Consider the following 15,668-nt stretch of genomic DNA (forward strand, 5'->3'; position numbering starts at 1 on the left):
CGAGGCTGTCACTCTCCCTGTTCAGCACAATAGGCAGTGCCAGACCAGCCTCTTCGAGGCTTTTCTTTTAATTTTAGGTTTTCACTCTCGGTCCGGATCTGTGCCACGTAAGGCCATTCGTGCTGGGTGCTGGAGCGGGAGCGCGGGAGCGCGGCCCCTGGCTTCCCTCCGCTCCTCCTGGCTCTTCCCGCCTGTCTCCAGACACCGGCCTCGCCGTTTCCTACTGTCTCTCTCATGCTTTGCTCTTTATGTTATTTATATTTAAATTCCCCCCATAAAAGACACCAAGTAATATTTATTAAGACTTCCCTAAAGCCTTTCCTAGAAATATTTGAAGAGCATTTCAGTTGCTGACTTTCAAAGTTTCAGTTTCATTGAACAGTGGCAAACTCACAGTTTTAGTAGAAATGTTTGTGATATACTTACGATTTATCTTAAGCTCTTATCTCTTGATGGCAGTGCTGTCATTCAGCAAATAGTTTATAATAAATGAGAGTATTAAGTCTAAACATTACACTGAGTACAGTGCCTGTGGTCCCAGGACCTTGAGAGGCAGAGTCGGCCCGGCAGTTCAAGGCTCGCCTGGGGAACACGTGCAAGCATGTCTGAAAACAGATGAAGAAACCTCCAGCACGTGCATATTATTCAGATAATACAGTTACCATTTGCATCATTAGGTGGAGCACAAAACAAATGCTTTTTGGGGGCTTTTTCTAATGTACATAATTATTTAATTTGGCAAATTGATGTGCTCCGAAAATGTGACATTGACAGTAAATCATAATTTTAGGTACCAAATGCCTTCGCTTACTGCGGCTCATAAAATTGACCTAGAGAATGCAGTATGTGGTGTAGTGTTCACTGCATGCCAGCCTTCGCGGGTGAAGCGTGGGGCCTGAGAGGGATCAGGCAAATGGCCTCCAGCCTGGAGCTGAGTCGCGGGCTAGCCCTGCCCTGCTTATGGCTTCTTCTCCCCCTCTTTGCCCGTATTAGCAATCTGCTTTTGTACTTTGACACCCAGGATTCCCTAGTGAGTTTTGTCACAGAAAAAAGAGAATCATCAATATCGCAGTTAAACTTGACTTTCAAAGCTAATAGTATCTCATTTGGGGGCTCAAATTTAATAAATTTTCTTTGATTCTGGGTGAGTTTTTAAACATCAAACAATGAATTGGCCAGGGTGCAGTAAAATATTTAGATCTATTGACTATGGTTCAGAAGGGTAGAAGGCAAAACACTAGTGGTTTGATGTTGATAAATTCTTAGTACCTTAATCCACATTAATGTTTTCTTTTATCTGTGTGCATATTGGTGACAAAAAAGCAAGAGAGAAATTATCCATACATAAAATTGGTGACCAAAAAACAAGAGAGAAATTATTATACATATAAAATTTAAAACCTATGCTGCATTTGTTTGTAAAGTATGATTTATTTTGATCTACTACCTATGTAAGTTCAGCAGTATTCTCATCATGACTGAAGACTCTGGACCATGTTCCAGATAAATATACATCTTGGACTGGAACTCCAGTGTGTATACAGTACTTACACTGTTACCAACATTGTAGCATAATATGCTTTGTAGAATACACTTTGACATTAATGCATTGGCAAAGTCTTGAGATCAACGTAGGAAATACAGTGATTCTTATGCCCATAGATTTGCATGAACAATTAAAGTGTCACGTGTTTGTGAGTTTGCTTATTTAGGGAAACACTATAGAGTACGGTAGATTTGTGAGTTGTTTATATTTCTTATGTAATTCATTCATATTGTTAAATATATTTCAATTTTCTTAACTTCAAGAATATTACAGAAAAATGAGTTAAAACAATTTTTGATCAAGTTACATTTGAAGCTGTTCAGATAAAACTAGAAATATAAATACCTTTATTTGGGCAATTAATGTTATTTTTGTAGTTTTATCCATTCTTGATTTTTGCTTCCTAATCTAAAAACAAATCTGTCTTGTGACTCTAAGCTAGTTCTAAATTTGTCAAATATATCATAATAAATCTAAATTTTAAGAACTCAAAGTGTAAGAAAAGTTAGAAAATATTTTATATATGAAAGATTATATAATTATACCGTATGATTAAAAACTAGAGATTACTTAAATTCAAACTAGAATGTGGAATTCTTACGGCGTTTACTAAGTTAGGAAATTCAAACCCAAAATACCTGTTTTTGAGAATTCCCTTGTACTTTAGCTGTAGTTTAAGAGCTTATGTTCTCATTGTCCAGAAGGTGGCAGTGTGATACCAACGGCCTCTGATTTCACGTGGGCTAGAGAAGCGGTGCAGTTTTTCCTTTTCTGTGATATGCTTGCATTGTTACCTTTCTGAATACTGAAATACAGTACAAATATTACTGATATTATCTGTTATCTTATTTGAGAGTTGTGTGACTAAGTTGGTTTATATGTATTTATTTATTAAGACTCAAGTTTAATGCAGTTCTGTGAAGTTAGAAGAGTAAAAAGGGTAAACAAACCTCGTACTTGTGTATTTTTAAAGTATCTTTTTATGTTGAGTGTATTTGATTGCATTCCAGGGTACATATTAGTGAAGTTTCCTTCCAAGACTGGTACTTAATGACTGTTGTATTCAATGTATTCTAGTTAATATCAGTTAAATGTGCTTTAAGAAAGTGATAATGATTAGAAGATTGTTGTTTGCTTTTGATTTTCTTAACCCCTCCCCTTCTTTCCTCTTTCTTTTCAGGCTGGAACTGTGAAAAAAAATTCAAAACCTCTTGATCAGAAGAGCTCCAGTGACTCTTCTTCCCCTTCTTCATTTCAAGCAGGAGGATGCTTTTTCTTCTTAACATTCTCCCCCAGCACTCTGAATTAGAGATTTATTTGCAACGAAAAATCAATTAGTCCTAAATTTATTCATGGATTTCAGGTCCAGCGATCAATGCAAGTCCACTCAGTGGGCTCAAGGGGACCCAGTTCATCCCAGTTAATGTGTCTGAAGGGGAATTACCATTGATGCTGTTTTTTTTCCCTTTAGGTCAGAGATCAGATCTCCCTGTCACGGAGTGCAGCAAGTAGGAATGACTTCGCCCTGCAGCTACCCAGCCTGCACCTGGAGACCTTTGCAATGGAGGGGCTCAAGGGCGGGCCAGAGGTTGTAGCGTGCCAGGTTAGAGTCTAAATAACATTGTTTGCTATTGAGGCATAGAGAAAAATAAATTGCACTAACTGGAGAGAAAGAAAGCCGAGAAGTATTGTGAATAATTTAAAGGCAATGCAAATAAATTTTTCTACATTTTTTTTCTATCATGTAGTAGTATATTTCACACAAAAATGTTTTTGTTTAAAGCCTAAAACTAATCTATTAAAATGTTTCGGGAAAGTGTTTTTACAAAAGAAAAATATGTGTTTTGTGCCAACGTGCAGCAGTAGAAGATCATACTTTCCTATCAGCAGAGGACAATAAGACACTAGGCTGTTATCTCTTCAAGCTAGTCTCTGTTGCTTTTTCTGTTTTTTAAAAAATGACTAGATAAAATTATCAAGAGACATACTTGGCAAATCTTAATGTTAATTTCAAAATATATCTAACATTTCTTAAGTGGTAATTCGATTTCAGTACAGCTAGAACCTAACTGTATTTTGTATTAGAGACTTGGTGCTAGCGTTTAGTTTCAGTGAGCGTTATAGTGTGTGCAGACCGGGTCACTTCATGTATGAAACTCAGACGCCAAATCATAAAAGCTCAAGCAACGTTAAGATAAACTTAATAAAGAAACATTCTTAGAAACATTTATTTTCAAGTGTTACAGACATCCTTCTGTTCTTTCACAATTTGTTTTTGTGTACATTTTTTTTCCTTAAGATTAAAATAATTTAATGGGACAACACAGAATTCAGTATGTGCTTTTTTTCTCTTTTTAATGCCCAACATCTCCATTAGAAAAAACTGTCAATATTATGTAAATTATAGGAAGCCTGATGTTTCAGGAGATGGTCCTTCTTTAGAAGTGCTGTAGATTTTCCAATGTATTTAAGAGAAGTATCTCTTAAAAGTCTTCGTTTTACATGTTAAAATATCTTTTTTCATTCCTCAGTGTATTAATCTGTGCAATTTTAATTTTGGACAAATTTAATGTCGGTTTTTTAAATGTCCATACCCTAACTTGTTACTAATATCCAAATTAAAGCTCTGAAAAGAAAAAAATACTGATTACTTTTTTCATTAGATTGTCCATTAATTTATCTAACATATATCATTATGTGTTAAAATATTTGTACTTATATGGGTTACATTTCTGTGCCATTATTTAGGGTAAGATTATAATGCATGTTTTAACTTGATTTTTACTATTTTTAAGTTCAGTGTAACCTAGAATATAATAGGATTTCAGATTTTTCCAGTGATGGCATGATAGCCCTTTGCTTTCTCTGTCTTGGTTCAGAATCTCACAGTGCTTAGTGTTTGTCATAACTTATGAATAAAACTTTCCCCAAACTAGATTTTCATGCTTTAAAAGGCAGTTGATCCCTAGGAATGCCACTTTTGGGGGACCAAGCACGACATCTGTGGTTGTGATTTTGTGAACGGCAAGAAGGAAACCTAAGAGACCTGTAGATTCAACTGCTGTCCTTTCCAGGTTCTGATAAGCCAGTTGGCACACATTACCACACACCTGTCTGGGAGGGTGAGTTCCCAGTGACATACCGTGCTATACCTTGTCATTTATCAGCGTGCATTGTGGTGAGAAAATTAGAAGCAATAATAATGACAGCTTCCATTTCAGGGCACGTTTGCCATGTTCCAGGCACCACACTTAGCTCTTTGAATATATCATCTTATTGGGTTCTCATGATGGGCTGGTCAAATAGGTGGCACTGTCTTCATTTTATAATTGAAAAACAGCAGCCACCAGTAATCTCTTCAAATCCACATCTAGTAACTGGCAGAGCCCTGGATCCTGAATTTAAATTTAAGAGTAGATGAATGCAAAGCTGAACTAGTATATCTGACACTAAAGAATTTAGACACCTATATTAAATGGTAAGAGTACAACATTGGAAATCTAAAGTGGAATGTTTCATTTTATTATACATGTGTATGTGGTGTAGGTCATAGTTCATGCTATACTATAGGTAAGTCACTATCAGGAAACTTTGTTTCTGAGTCAGGCATGGTGGTGCACTCCTGTAATCCCAGCTTTTGAGAGCCGGAGGCAGGAGGATTGTCATGAGTTCAAGGCCAGCCTCAGCTACATGGTGAAACCCTGTCTCATTTTTAAAAAATATGTTTCCATTTGATAACCTAATTAGTATGAAAACCTACTTTTCATCTTTCACTGTATAAAAATATCCCTGTACTAACCATGGCTACTTATGTAAGAACTCAGCATTTAAAAAATTTAATTGACACAAAATAATTGTACACATTATGGAGCACACTGATATTTTGATACACGTAGATGCTGTGTGATGATGAAATCAAGGCAACTGGAGTGCCTGTCACTTCAGACGTGTCATTCCATGGTTTGGGGACATTCAAAATCTTTTCTCCTAGCTATTTTAAAACATACAATCGGTAGCTATGGCTACTCTACCATAGAAGGCCGCCCACCTCTTCATGACAGCCAGTCGTCTTCTGGTCCCACCCGTTGCCCACCTTCGGTGGCCTTTTCTCTAGGTCAGCTCCTTTAGGTTACATGTGTGCATGTGGACCACAGCCTGTGCTGTTTATTTATTTTTAATTACTTTGCCTGTGCTATTTATATTCAGCCTTCTGTGCTTGCTCTGTTTCACTTAACGCAGTGTCCTCCAGGCTCATCCACATTGCTATAAATGACAAATTATTACTTTTTATTGCTTAGTAATCTCCATTGGGTACATATACCACATTTTTTTTAAAAAAAGTATTTGGTACAGGGTCTCACTATGCAGCTGAGACTCCTAGTGATCCTCTTGTTTTTAGCCTCACCAGTGCTGGGATTACAGGCATGTGCCACCACACCTGGACTTGGTCGCTGGCTCAGCATGCCCAGGGGTGGGGAGTGGGAGCTGGGCCGGTGTGGCTTGAGACCATCTTTAAAAATTATTTAAAATAATTTTTTTTTTGCTGCATTGAGCATTGAAGCCACAGCCTCACATGTGCTAGGCAATTCTCTACCATGAATTGTATCCCCTCTCTCACTACATTTGCTTTATTGGGTTGTTGATGGAAAACTAGGTTGGTTCCATATCTCAGATTTTGTGGGTAGTGCTACAAGACAGTACATGTGGCTTTTTGACACACACACATTTAGAAATTCAGTATTTGTTTAGCTTGGTGTTCTGACTTCATGTTGATAGAATGCATTATTCGGAGTGCACAAGCCTTGACTGTGAGGAGAAGATCGCTAAGCAGGTGAGCCAGCACATGAACCATTTAATATCAGCCGCAGCCTACCGTGCAGAGTCCTGCTGAAGTGCTGGTGTTTCCCATCTTTTTTTAGTGGGGCACACTTTGTTACAGGTATAATCCTTGATGGAGGGGAGACTGGTGTGCGCTAGTGCGGAGCGAAGACCCACAGATGACTCGCTCTCGCTCTCGCTCTCGCTCTGTCTCTCTGTCTCTCTGTCTCTCTGTCTCTCTGTCTCTCTGTCTGTCTGTCTGTCTGTCTGTCTGTCTGTCTGTCTGTCGGTCTGTCTTTCAGCTTGCTCAGCCCACCCTGAAGGCAGGGCTGGTGTGGAGTGTAGTGCCGTGGATTGAACGGTGGTCCCCTGCACCTGCCGAAGCTTGCCTAGGCAGGCACTTTAGACCGCTGAGCTATCTCGCCAGCCCCTACTTCCTTTGTTTTCTCGTAGAGCATGTGACTTACGCTCTTCTACAGAAGACGGTTCAGTTCATCTAGTGTCTGAGATGTTAGCTTTTTGTGCTGGTTTCCTTACTTACATAAAGTGTGGTGGTAACCATTTCTGAGGCTTCCAAGTCATAGTGTACCAGACTTTCACTACAATACTGAGAAAAATGAAGCTAACTGGAACAGAAAATGCAGCGCTGTGTGAGAGCAGAGGTCTCTGCAGTGAGAATATTCTGCCTCTCATTTATATAGATGATACATCTTTTTCATTATCTTATACTCTCAAATGTGTTTTTTTTAATAATTATGGTCTGTCATGCTGATAATAGCTGACAGATATTGACAGGCAACCAGTAAATGTGTCTTCATCTTCATTCAATGATAAAAGCATTGTCCTTAACCGTAGTAGGTGATGTTTGTTGAGTGCTTAGTCTGTGTCAACTACTGTGCTTAAGCACCTTATGTTACAGCCTTACTTAATCCTTGGAATAATTTAACAGATGATCAATGCTCAGCTTTGATTCCATTTTACAAAGGAAGAGACCAAAGTTTATGAAGATCCAGTAAGATGCCGCAGGTTGCAGATCCAATGAATTGAATGATTTTAATCATATTGTTTTGCATTTTGTAAATGACAGCTTACTGGCTTATTTTTTTTAATTTTTAAGGTGGCTGAGAGTAAAAAGAAAAAAGTGGGGTTTTTCTATAGATACAGTTTCATATGTGTAGAAACAATGGAGATAGTAAGAATCCCAAAAGACGGTTAACCAGGCAAGCAACTTAACTTGTCTGTGTTTTGGCCTTCTCATCCTTAAAATAAAATTAGTAGAAGTTCCTAATTAAGTGCATTAGTATGAAGATTAAGCGTGTTGATTCACTGCAAGTACCTATAGTGGTGTCAGACGTGTAGTCAGTACTCAGGGGCTGCTACCTCTCCCCTAAAGCAGAAGCTTTCTTAGGTCAGAATTTGAGCTTTTTATTTTTAAACAATTTATTTGATACAGGGTCTCACTATGCACCTTGGACTCATAGTAATCCTCCTGTCTGAGCCTCCTCAGCACCAGGATTATAGGTATATGCCACCATTCTCTTTTTCTGTGGCTGGCATGGAGCCCGGGGTTCCGGGACGTGGCACACGGTACTGGGGATTGAACTCAGGTCCTTGCACTTGCCAGGCAGGTGCTTAGACTGCTGAGCTATCTCTCCAGCCCCAGAACTTGGTCTTCATCACTTCTGTGTTCTCAGCTCAGAAGGAGCTCCCAGGCACAGAGGAAGCCTGCAGCATGTAAGGGTGAGTGAGTACTTGATTAAAGACATTTGGCAAGAAGGCTCGGGAAGCTGCTTTGTCTAAGTCATGCGTGCTCCAGAGGAACTTGGTGTTAATCTTTTGCCTCTAGATCCACATCATTTAGAAAGAAAGCCTTCCAAGCCAGCTCATCAGAGTGTTTAAAGCTTAGCGCATAATATCTATACCTTTGGAAATGTAGTATATTTTGTAAGTGTATGTTTATAAACACTTCATTAGAGAGTATTCCTTGTGAAACCACTTATTTGTGAAGAGTGTAAACAATAAAGTCTTCTCTGTAAATACAGTATTGTAATCCTTTAATCACTCCTAACCACAGTGACATTACATAGTCCTCAACTTGGAATGGTTTTAGTATGTGTTGCCCTTATAACTTTAGGGCTACCATATTTTACATTTATGGTTATATTTCAGGCATATAAATTTCTCTGAGCTATTTTTATATTTATATAGGTAAAAACAAAGAGCATCTTGAAAAGAATTCTAATTTTTTAATGCGTAGAGTGATGAAATAAACAATATCAGTGTCTACACCATCAAAAAAAAGAACACCAAGAATTATTCTTAGAAAAGCTTTGCATGTGTTTTGTGTCACGCTCCTCAGTGAGTCAGAAATGGCCTTCTCTTTGCTCTGAGAGATTTCTACATTTTGGGAGCACTTAGAAATCAGAGAGCTGAGAGGCACTTTTGTTTGCAAGACTGCTCCATCCTGCTGTTTTCTTCTTGGTATTGTCCCATCTGTGTGGTGAATTTCTGAGAGCTGATGGTCTTTTTGTGTGTTGGTTTTTTGTTTTTTGAGACAGTCTCCTTGTGTAGTTTGGGCTGACCTTGGGCTCCCGGAAATCCTCCTGTCTTGGTCTCCAGAGAGCTAGGATTATAGGGTGTGCACCACCGTACCTGGCTTCATCTTTTTAAACATGAAAATGATCTATTTTGAATGAAAAATATTGCTAAATATAAGTTACTAATAAAAATAATATATATCAATTAAAGTTTTATTATGCTGATTCATTAGTTTTATATATAAAATTTAATATTATAGAAATGATCTAATATGCTCAGTTATATAATGACATTTGCTTTAATATGATTTGATAGAAAATGTGCTAATATTTAAAATAAGCTTTTAAAAATATAAAAATTGTGAGTTTCACAATAAAAATCATTTTCTTAGGAGTATAGAGGATATTCAAGTTCATTAGAAATTCTGCTATCTGTAGATAGCCAATATTAACATTTGATACATATTTTTCCAATTATTTTTAGCCATAAATACAAACATGTACATATAATTTATATTTAGTATGTTTTTATATATATTTTAAAAATAATTGGGTCATACTGTTTTGTAAGCATTTTATTTTTTATTTATGTTTTTTTACATTTTATGTATTTATGTATTTGGCACAGGGTCTCATTGTACAGCTCAGACTCATAGTGATCCTATTTTCAGCCTCCCCAGTGCTGAGATTATAGGCGTGCAACATCACGCCAGAACCTAATAATGGGCTGGCAAGATAGCTCAGTGGACTAGTTCCTGCTTATGTGAGTGCAGGAACCCAGGTTCGATTCCCGGTACTGAGTGCTATGCTGGCCCCACCTCTGGGTGCACCGAGCCGGCCACAGAGACAGGGTGGGGTGGTACACTCCTGTAATCCCAGCACTGGTGTGTGTGGGGGGGCTGAAAACAGGAGGATCGCCATGAGTCCAAGCTTCATAGTGAGACCCTGTACCAAATACATAAATAAAAATAAAAACCTAAAAATATACCAGAATTTTTTTTGGGGGGGTCTCACTGTATTTGTAAAACAAATACAGATTTTAACATTCTAACATTCCTAGGTTTCATATTTTAAAAGATTTATTGAACTAACAGTTTTCTTTAAGCCTATTGTTAAAACATAGTCTTGGGTACTGATCATTGAAAAGGATCTGTTCAAGCTACTAGCTCTATAACTTTTTTTTAATATTTAGAAAGTAAAATATTTAACATCTTGTATTATAGACTGTGTTTCAGACTAGGTGTGTCTTCTACCTCCCTTAGGACTCTCGGTTCTCTTTGCCTTTTAAAAGGTACAAAATGACATACGAGAGCAAGAAATTATATCTTTGTAAAATTTCTCGTACAGCTCTGAAGAATTTTACAACTCTAATTCTTAACTCTGCTTACATGTGGAATTCTCTGTGGGAAAGATCTGATATCAGAGATCTAAACTGGCACTAAGTAAATTTCTGACATGAGTTCTTTAAAAACTAGTAATGTCCATATAATCCATTTGTTCTTTTAAAATCACTTCTTTTATTTAAGGAAGAATAATTAGAAAGAAAATAAGTACCTGAACAGAACTGGTATTACAGAAGGGTAAAGATGTTATACAGCTTTACTAGAGGGCAGTAGAACTAGCTATAGCATGGGTGAAATCCTTCCTTCTCCAGACACAGATAACACAGATAGCCTGAGTTTTAAGTACTTTATGGACCTGGTAACTTTTTCTTGTAGAACACAACATTATCCTTTCTTGTGAAGGATGGCTATGAATAACCCTATGGTGCTGAAAGAGCTTGGAGTTCAGTCTTAGAGTTGGTGTTTTCTGTGAGCTCTTAGCTCTTAACTTTTCTCACGTGCCAGTTTTCTCATCTGAAGTGTAGAGATAATACTATGTTCTCTGGTGATCTTGGAGTGATTATAAAGGCTGTATGACATGCATGAAAGGACTTCAAATTTCAATAGCGCTAACCTGATATTTTTGCAGTTGTGTTCCTTTAAATATTTCACACAGAGATATTCCTTGGTCAGGAGTAGGATTGCTTAGTTTTCCATTTCAGGTTGAGACTGTTGCCTTCCTGAAAGACAAGCAACTAAATCAGATTACAGGAAAGTTGGCAGCCACGAATCTGTGTAATTTTCTGTATGTCACTGAGATCACTAGAAACATCCTGTTGGTCAGAATGTGAATTACTTTCTTAACAGTGTAGTATTTGAGAAAGACAAAATAATTCCATTTTCTAAGGAAAAGAGGCAGCAAGGTAATATTAGAAAAAACATGTGGTGGGTCAGATTGCTTGGATTGAAGTCTTGGCTCTGTAATTTAAGCACCTTGGCAAGTTACTCGGTGGCGCTGAGCTGCCATTTCCTCATCTGCAAATGGTGACAGTGAAGCCTGTCTTGCTTGGACTCATGGCATTGTGGGAGATCAGATGAGATAATGTGCATGTGAAGGCCCTTTGTGGGTTAGAAAGTGCTGCATTGCCATCAGCTATGGGGGACTGAACTGCCAGGGGTCTGGGGCAAGGAACAGTGACCTGAGCACGCCGAGGACGGTTTTCGTGTTTTAGTTCTTGGTGGTTTGTGATTGATGATGTGTTCAACATGCGCCTTCAAGTGTTCAGCAGCATCAAAGCTTCCTTCCAGTTCAGTGTTGCCAAAAGCGCCGGCCAAAGCTTAGGTGGTAGATGCTGGCTATGTGCTTCTATTTTTAATCATTATGCAAAGTAATTCAAACATTGCTACCATTTTTTTTGATACCATTTAATTTTTGTTTGGGAGTCGGGGAGGCTTCAGATGCTCTGTAAAAGGTGACAGTGTTTGCCTGTATGTGAAGTGCTGAGGTGGACATGATTGCACTTGGTAAAAAATAAAAGTTAAAAAACATATTGAAGTATATAGGTTTTCTTTTCGGTTACAACTTTCAGTTCCAGGTGGCCCTAAGTAGAAAAGCTGCTGAATGATAGAAATGTAGTTTTTGTCATTAATGTTAAGAAGCAGAAACTCAACCCGAAACTTGACCCTTTGTCTTTTTTTGAAGCCTATTTTTAAGTAAAAATGTAACCTTCCTAGATAATACCTTTTAAGACTTATTATTAAGAGACAGAAGCCTGTGAGCACTTGAACTTTCAAGTGCTACCACGAGAATTGCTATTCATTTCAGCTACTTGGACAAAACACAGTGCTTGATGGACTGCCTAGGTGAAGACCTGGAAAAGGAAGGGTTATCTCCAAATTGAGGGAGTTTATTATGGCTTAGTGATTTGCTGATTGATTTCATTTGCTGTCAGTTAAGGCTCTCTTAATGTCAGTTTTCTTTGCATAATGCCTTGAAATAAAGACTGATGAAGTTCTTCAGATTGATGCCGCTTCTATAAACTGACCCTGATTTGCCCTATTCTGCATGACAATTTAAGTGACAGCAGTTAGAGGAAAATACAGCAATGAATATGCAACTTAAGGATTAAGGGAAATGCAGTAAATCATTCAGTCTAAAACTAGGTGCAAAAGTAATTTTTTATAATTCCATGGATACTTTAAGTATTATTAAACAGACTATTACTGTCAAATTATGTGTTTTAATGTTTTATATGTATATAATAACAGGTCTAAAATGATCCTAAAATCTTTTAAAATTAGTATATCTTTCTCTTCTCACTTACATAAACATGAAGTTTCCAGAATCACAATAATTTTGAAATTATTTTGTTTGAATAATCATATGCAAAAGAACAAAATTAGACCTTTATCTCACACCGTGTTATTTTATACCAAATACAAAAATTAAATCAAAATGATTAGTGCCATTAATAAGACCTTAAACCTTAAAACTTTTAAAAGAAAACAAAGGAAAAACAGCTCATTGGCAGTGGTTTAGGCAATGATTTTTCTAACCAGGTGACTAAGGAGTAGGCAACAAAACCAAAATAAGAAAGTGGGACCACATCAAGTTAAAAAGCTGAAAAGCAAGGAAATAATCACAACAAAATGAAAAAGCAGTATGTGAGACGGGAAAAATATTTTCAAACCTGTACGCGCTAAGGGGATAATGCCCCAAATAATATGTACAGGATTCCCGTACAACTCAATTAGTGGGCACAGGGCTTGCATGTTCGTGTTCCAGAGAGCTGTACAGGTGGCGAACAGGCGCTCAGCATCACCAGTCGCCAGAGAAACGAAGAGCCATAGTGAAATGTCTTACCAGCAGAGGCCGCTATCAGGCATCCAGAAGTAACGCTGTGGGTTGCGTCGCCCCCTGAAGCTCACACCCTGGAAATGCAGTGCAGCAGCGGGGGGCTCTCTAGGAGGTGATTAGATCTGAGGGCTCTGCGCTCAGGAATGGATTGTGGCCCTTAGATATGTCCGTTATCGCAGGAGAGCGTTACTTATAAAAGAATCAGTTTGTCCCCCTTCTCTCTCCCTCCTGCTCAAATGATGCTTTTTACTGTGCTGCAAGGCAGCAAGGAGACTCTCGCCAGATGGCAGCCTTTTCTTCAGTCCTGGGGTACCCAACCTCCAGAATTTTGAAAACTACATTTTTTTGTTCTTTTATAAATTCCAAGTCTGTGGTATTCTACAGCAGCAGCCAAAACAAATGAGGTCAAGTAACAAGTATTGGTAAGATATGGAGAAGTAGTAACCCTGGTCCACTGTTGGTGTAAGTGTAATTGGAAAGCAGTGAAGTTGGCTAGTGTTATTATGGAAGGCTAAGTGGTCTTCCTCAAGTGCCATATGGCCCGCAAACCCCATTTCTGGGTGTACATCCAAAGGAAGCTACGGTCTGGCCTTGAGTTACCAGCAAGGCCAGACTCTTTGGGGGAATATTATAAAGTTAATTGTGGCATTATTTACAATGGCCACCATAATGGAATCACAGATGAATGACTAAAGGAGATAGGTATGTGTGACACAGGTGGATATGTGTACCTCTGTACATGTATCTCCGTGTATATGAATATTCTGCTGAAAAAAGGAAGGAAAGTATACAGCAATGTGGATGAGCCTGGGGCCATTACCCTAGCTAAAGTAAACTAGATACAAAAAGACAAGTACCGTGTGATCTCATGTATGGAAACTAAGATAGGCAAGCTCAAAACTGGTAGAATGGTGATTACCAGGGGCTGGGAATGTGGGAAGTGGGGTGGTGTTGGCCAAAGGTACATATTTTTGTAATAAGATGGCATCGTGGATGGAATAGTAGTGCTGTAGTTAGGGCTTACAAGGGAGAAATTTGGTACAGGACACATAATTTATGGGATTACTTTATAATATTCTCCCAAAGAGTCAAGTACAAAAGAGCACAGAAAATCTGTCCACATACTAGAGACCCAGTCGGTCCAGCTGAGGCCCACATCCCCCAGCAGTGTCCTGCATGGGTCTGGCTGAAGGCCTAGAGCCCAGGCAATGTCCTCCCCGAGTCCAGATGGAGGCCTAGCCCCCAGAACAGTGCCTCACACAAGTCAGTGTCAAGGATTTGCGCCGGGAAGGCCCAGAAGTCAGTGGGGAAAGTTAGGCAGTCTGTGCCAGGAGGCTATAGGCTCTGTGCCAGCAGGCTGAGGGATCTGCATTGGAACCAGGAAGTGATGTTCAAGGGAAGGAGCAGAGCCCCCCCTGATGAGAACCGTGGCCGCCCTCAGCAGCACTGGCGACCTGAGCAGCTCTGATGATGTGAACAGCTGAGTTCATGTCAGGAGAGCCAGCGCGGCCGGCCTCTCCAGGAGAGTGGACAGCACACCGTCCTCCCCCCAGTTCTCTTTTTATGCTGCTGGCAGCAACTCTGAGGCGGGCCCTCCACACCCAGCACCACGCTGACTCAGCTCAGCTGGGTGCTCCCAGTTGGCTTTAGTTCATCCACCACAAATAGAAACTTGCTAAGAGAGATCTTGAAAATTTTCACCATGTATACAGAACGGTAACTATGTGAGATGATGGTGTGTTAGACTGTAATTTTACAGGGTGTGCTTATCACATTATCACAGTGTATACCTTAAATATGTATAGTTATGAAAAATATTTTACTTATAGTTACATAGTTCTGTGAATTAAATAATCAGTGAAATTTTGAAGATTTTAGAAAGTGTTCTTTAGTTATAGAGCCTTGTAGTGACAGTAACAGCTTTGCCTCCTTTCCAAGGCCAGAGTTCGCAGCATTTCAAGGAGAGATTTTGAGCACACTAATAACTTCAGGAACTCGCTGAAGGAGACCCTCCAAGTATTTGTTTAAGGCAGATGGTAGCATAATAAAGTTTTTAAAAATTTACTTGAGCAAACAGTGGTTCATAAACTGGAAAGCTCCAAACCACAAGTAATTTAGAAGTTGTGGTGAAGGAGCACAAAAGGCTGATTTTTAAAGGCATGATCATGGGAGTAAAACAAAGAGCAATCTGATTGGCTCCAGTGGAACAGCTGCCTTCTTTGCTCTGTCCTGCTGCGAAGCCTCTAGTTACACAAGTTAGTATGATGGCTTCTGATTGGTTAGCCTTGTTTCATTTATAATAACCCTTTACAAGAAATAGCCTCCATTAAGTTTCCCTTACATTGAAAGTTGAAGTCATTAATGAGGCCTTACTAGCTTTGCCTGCTCACATTTTTAGACGTGGGCTACCTTGTAGTTAAACATGTTAATATTCTTAATTTCTTTTCCCAGTGAGATTTTTTAAAATTTCAGTCCTAGCAAGTAGCTTTGGTCTGTAATATATGTGACACTACTATCCTGTCACAGGGTGTTATTTTGGATGGACACACTAAGGTTAAATAATTTCTTCACTCTGAGTGACAGGTGCA

The 15,668-nt window shown here is 38.8% G+C and overlaps 1 protein-coding gene across 1 annotated transcript in view; it reads left to right on the forward strand.

The window, feature by feature from the left end:
- Ccdc171 (coiled-coil domain containing 171) overlaps window positions 1-15,668 on the forward strand; it is a 533,698-nt gene that overhangs the window by 423,282 nt on the left and 94,748 nt on the right. Inside the window, exon 23 of the mRNA XM_023715854.1 lies at window positions 3,018-3,149. Coding sequence (XP_023571622.1) covers window positions 3,018-3,149 — 132 coding nt within the window. The remainder of the gene's footprint in view (window positions 1-3,017; window positions 3,150-15,668) is intronic.

Source organism: Octodon degus, unplaced genomic scaffold (genome assembly GCF_000260255.1).
Source record: "Octodon degus isolate 3935 unplaced genomic scaffold, OctDeg1.0 scaffold00044, whole genome shotgun sequence".
NCBI lineage: Eukaryota > Metazoa > Chordata > Mammalia > Rodentia > Octodontidae > Octodon > Octodon degus.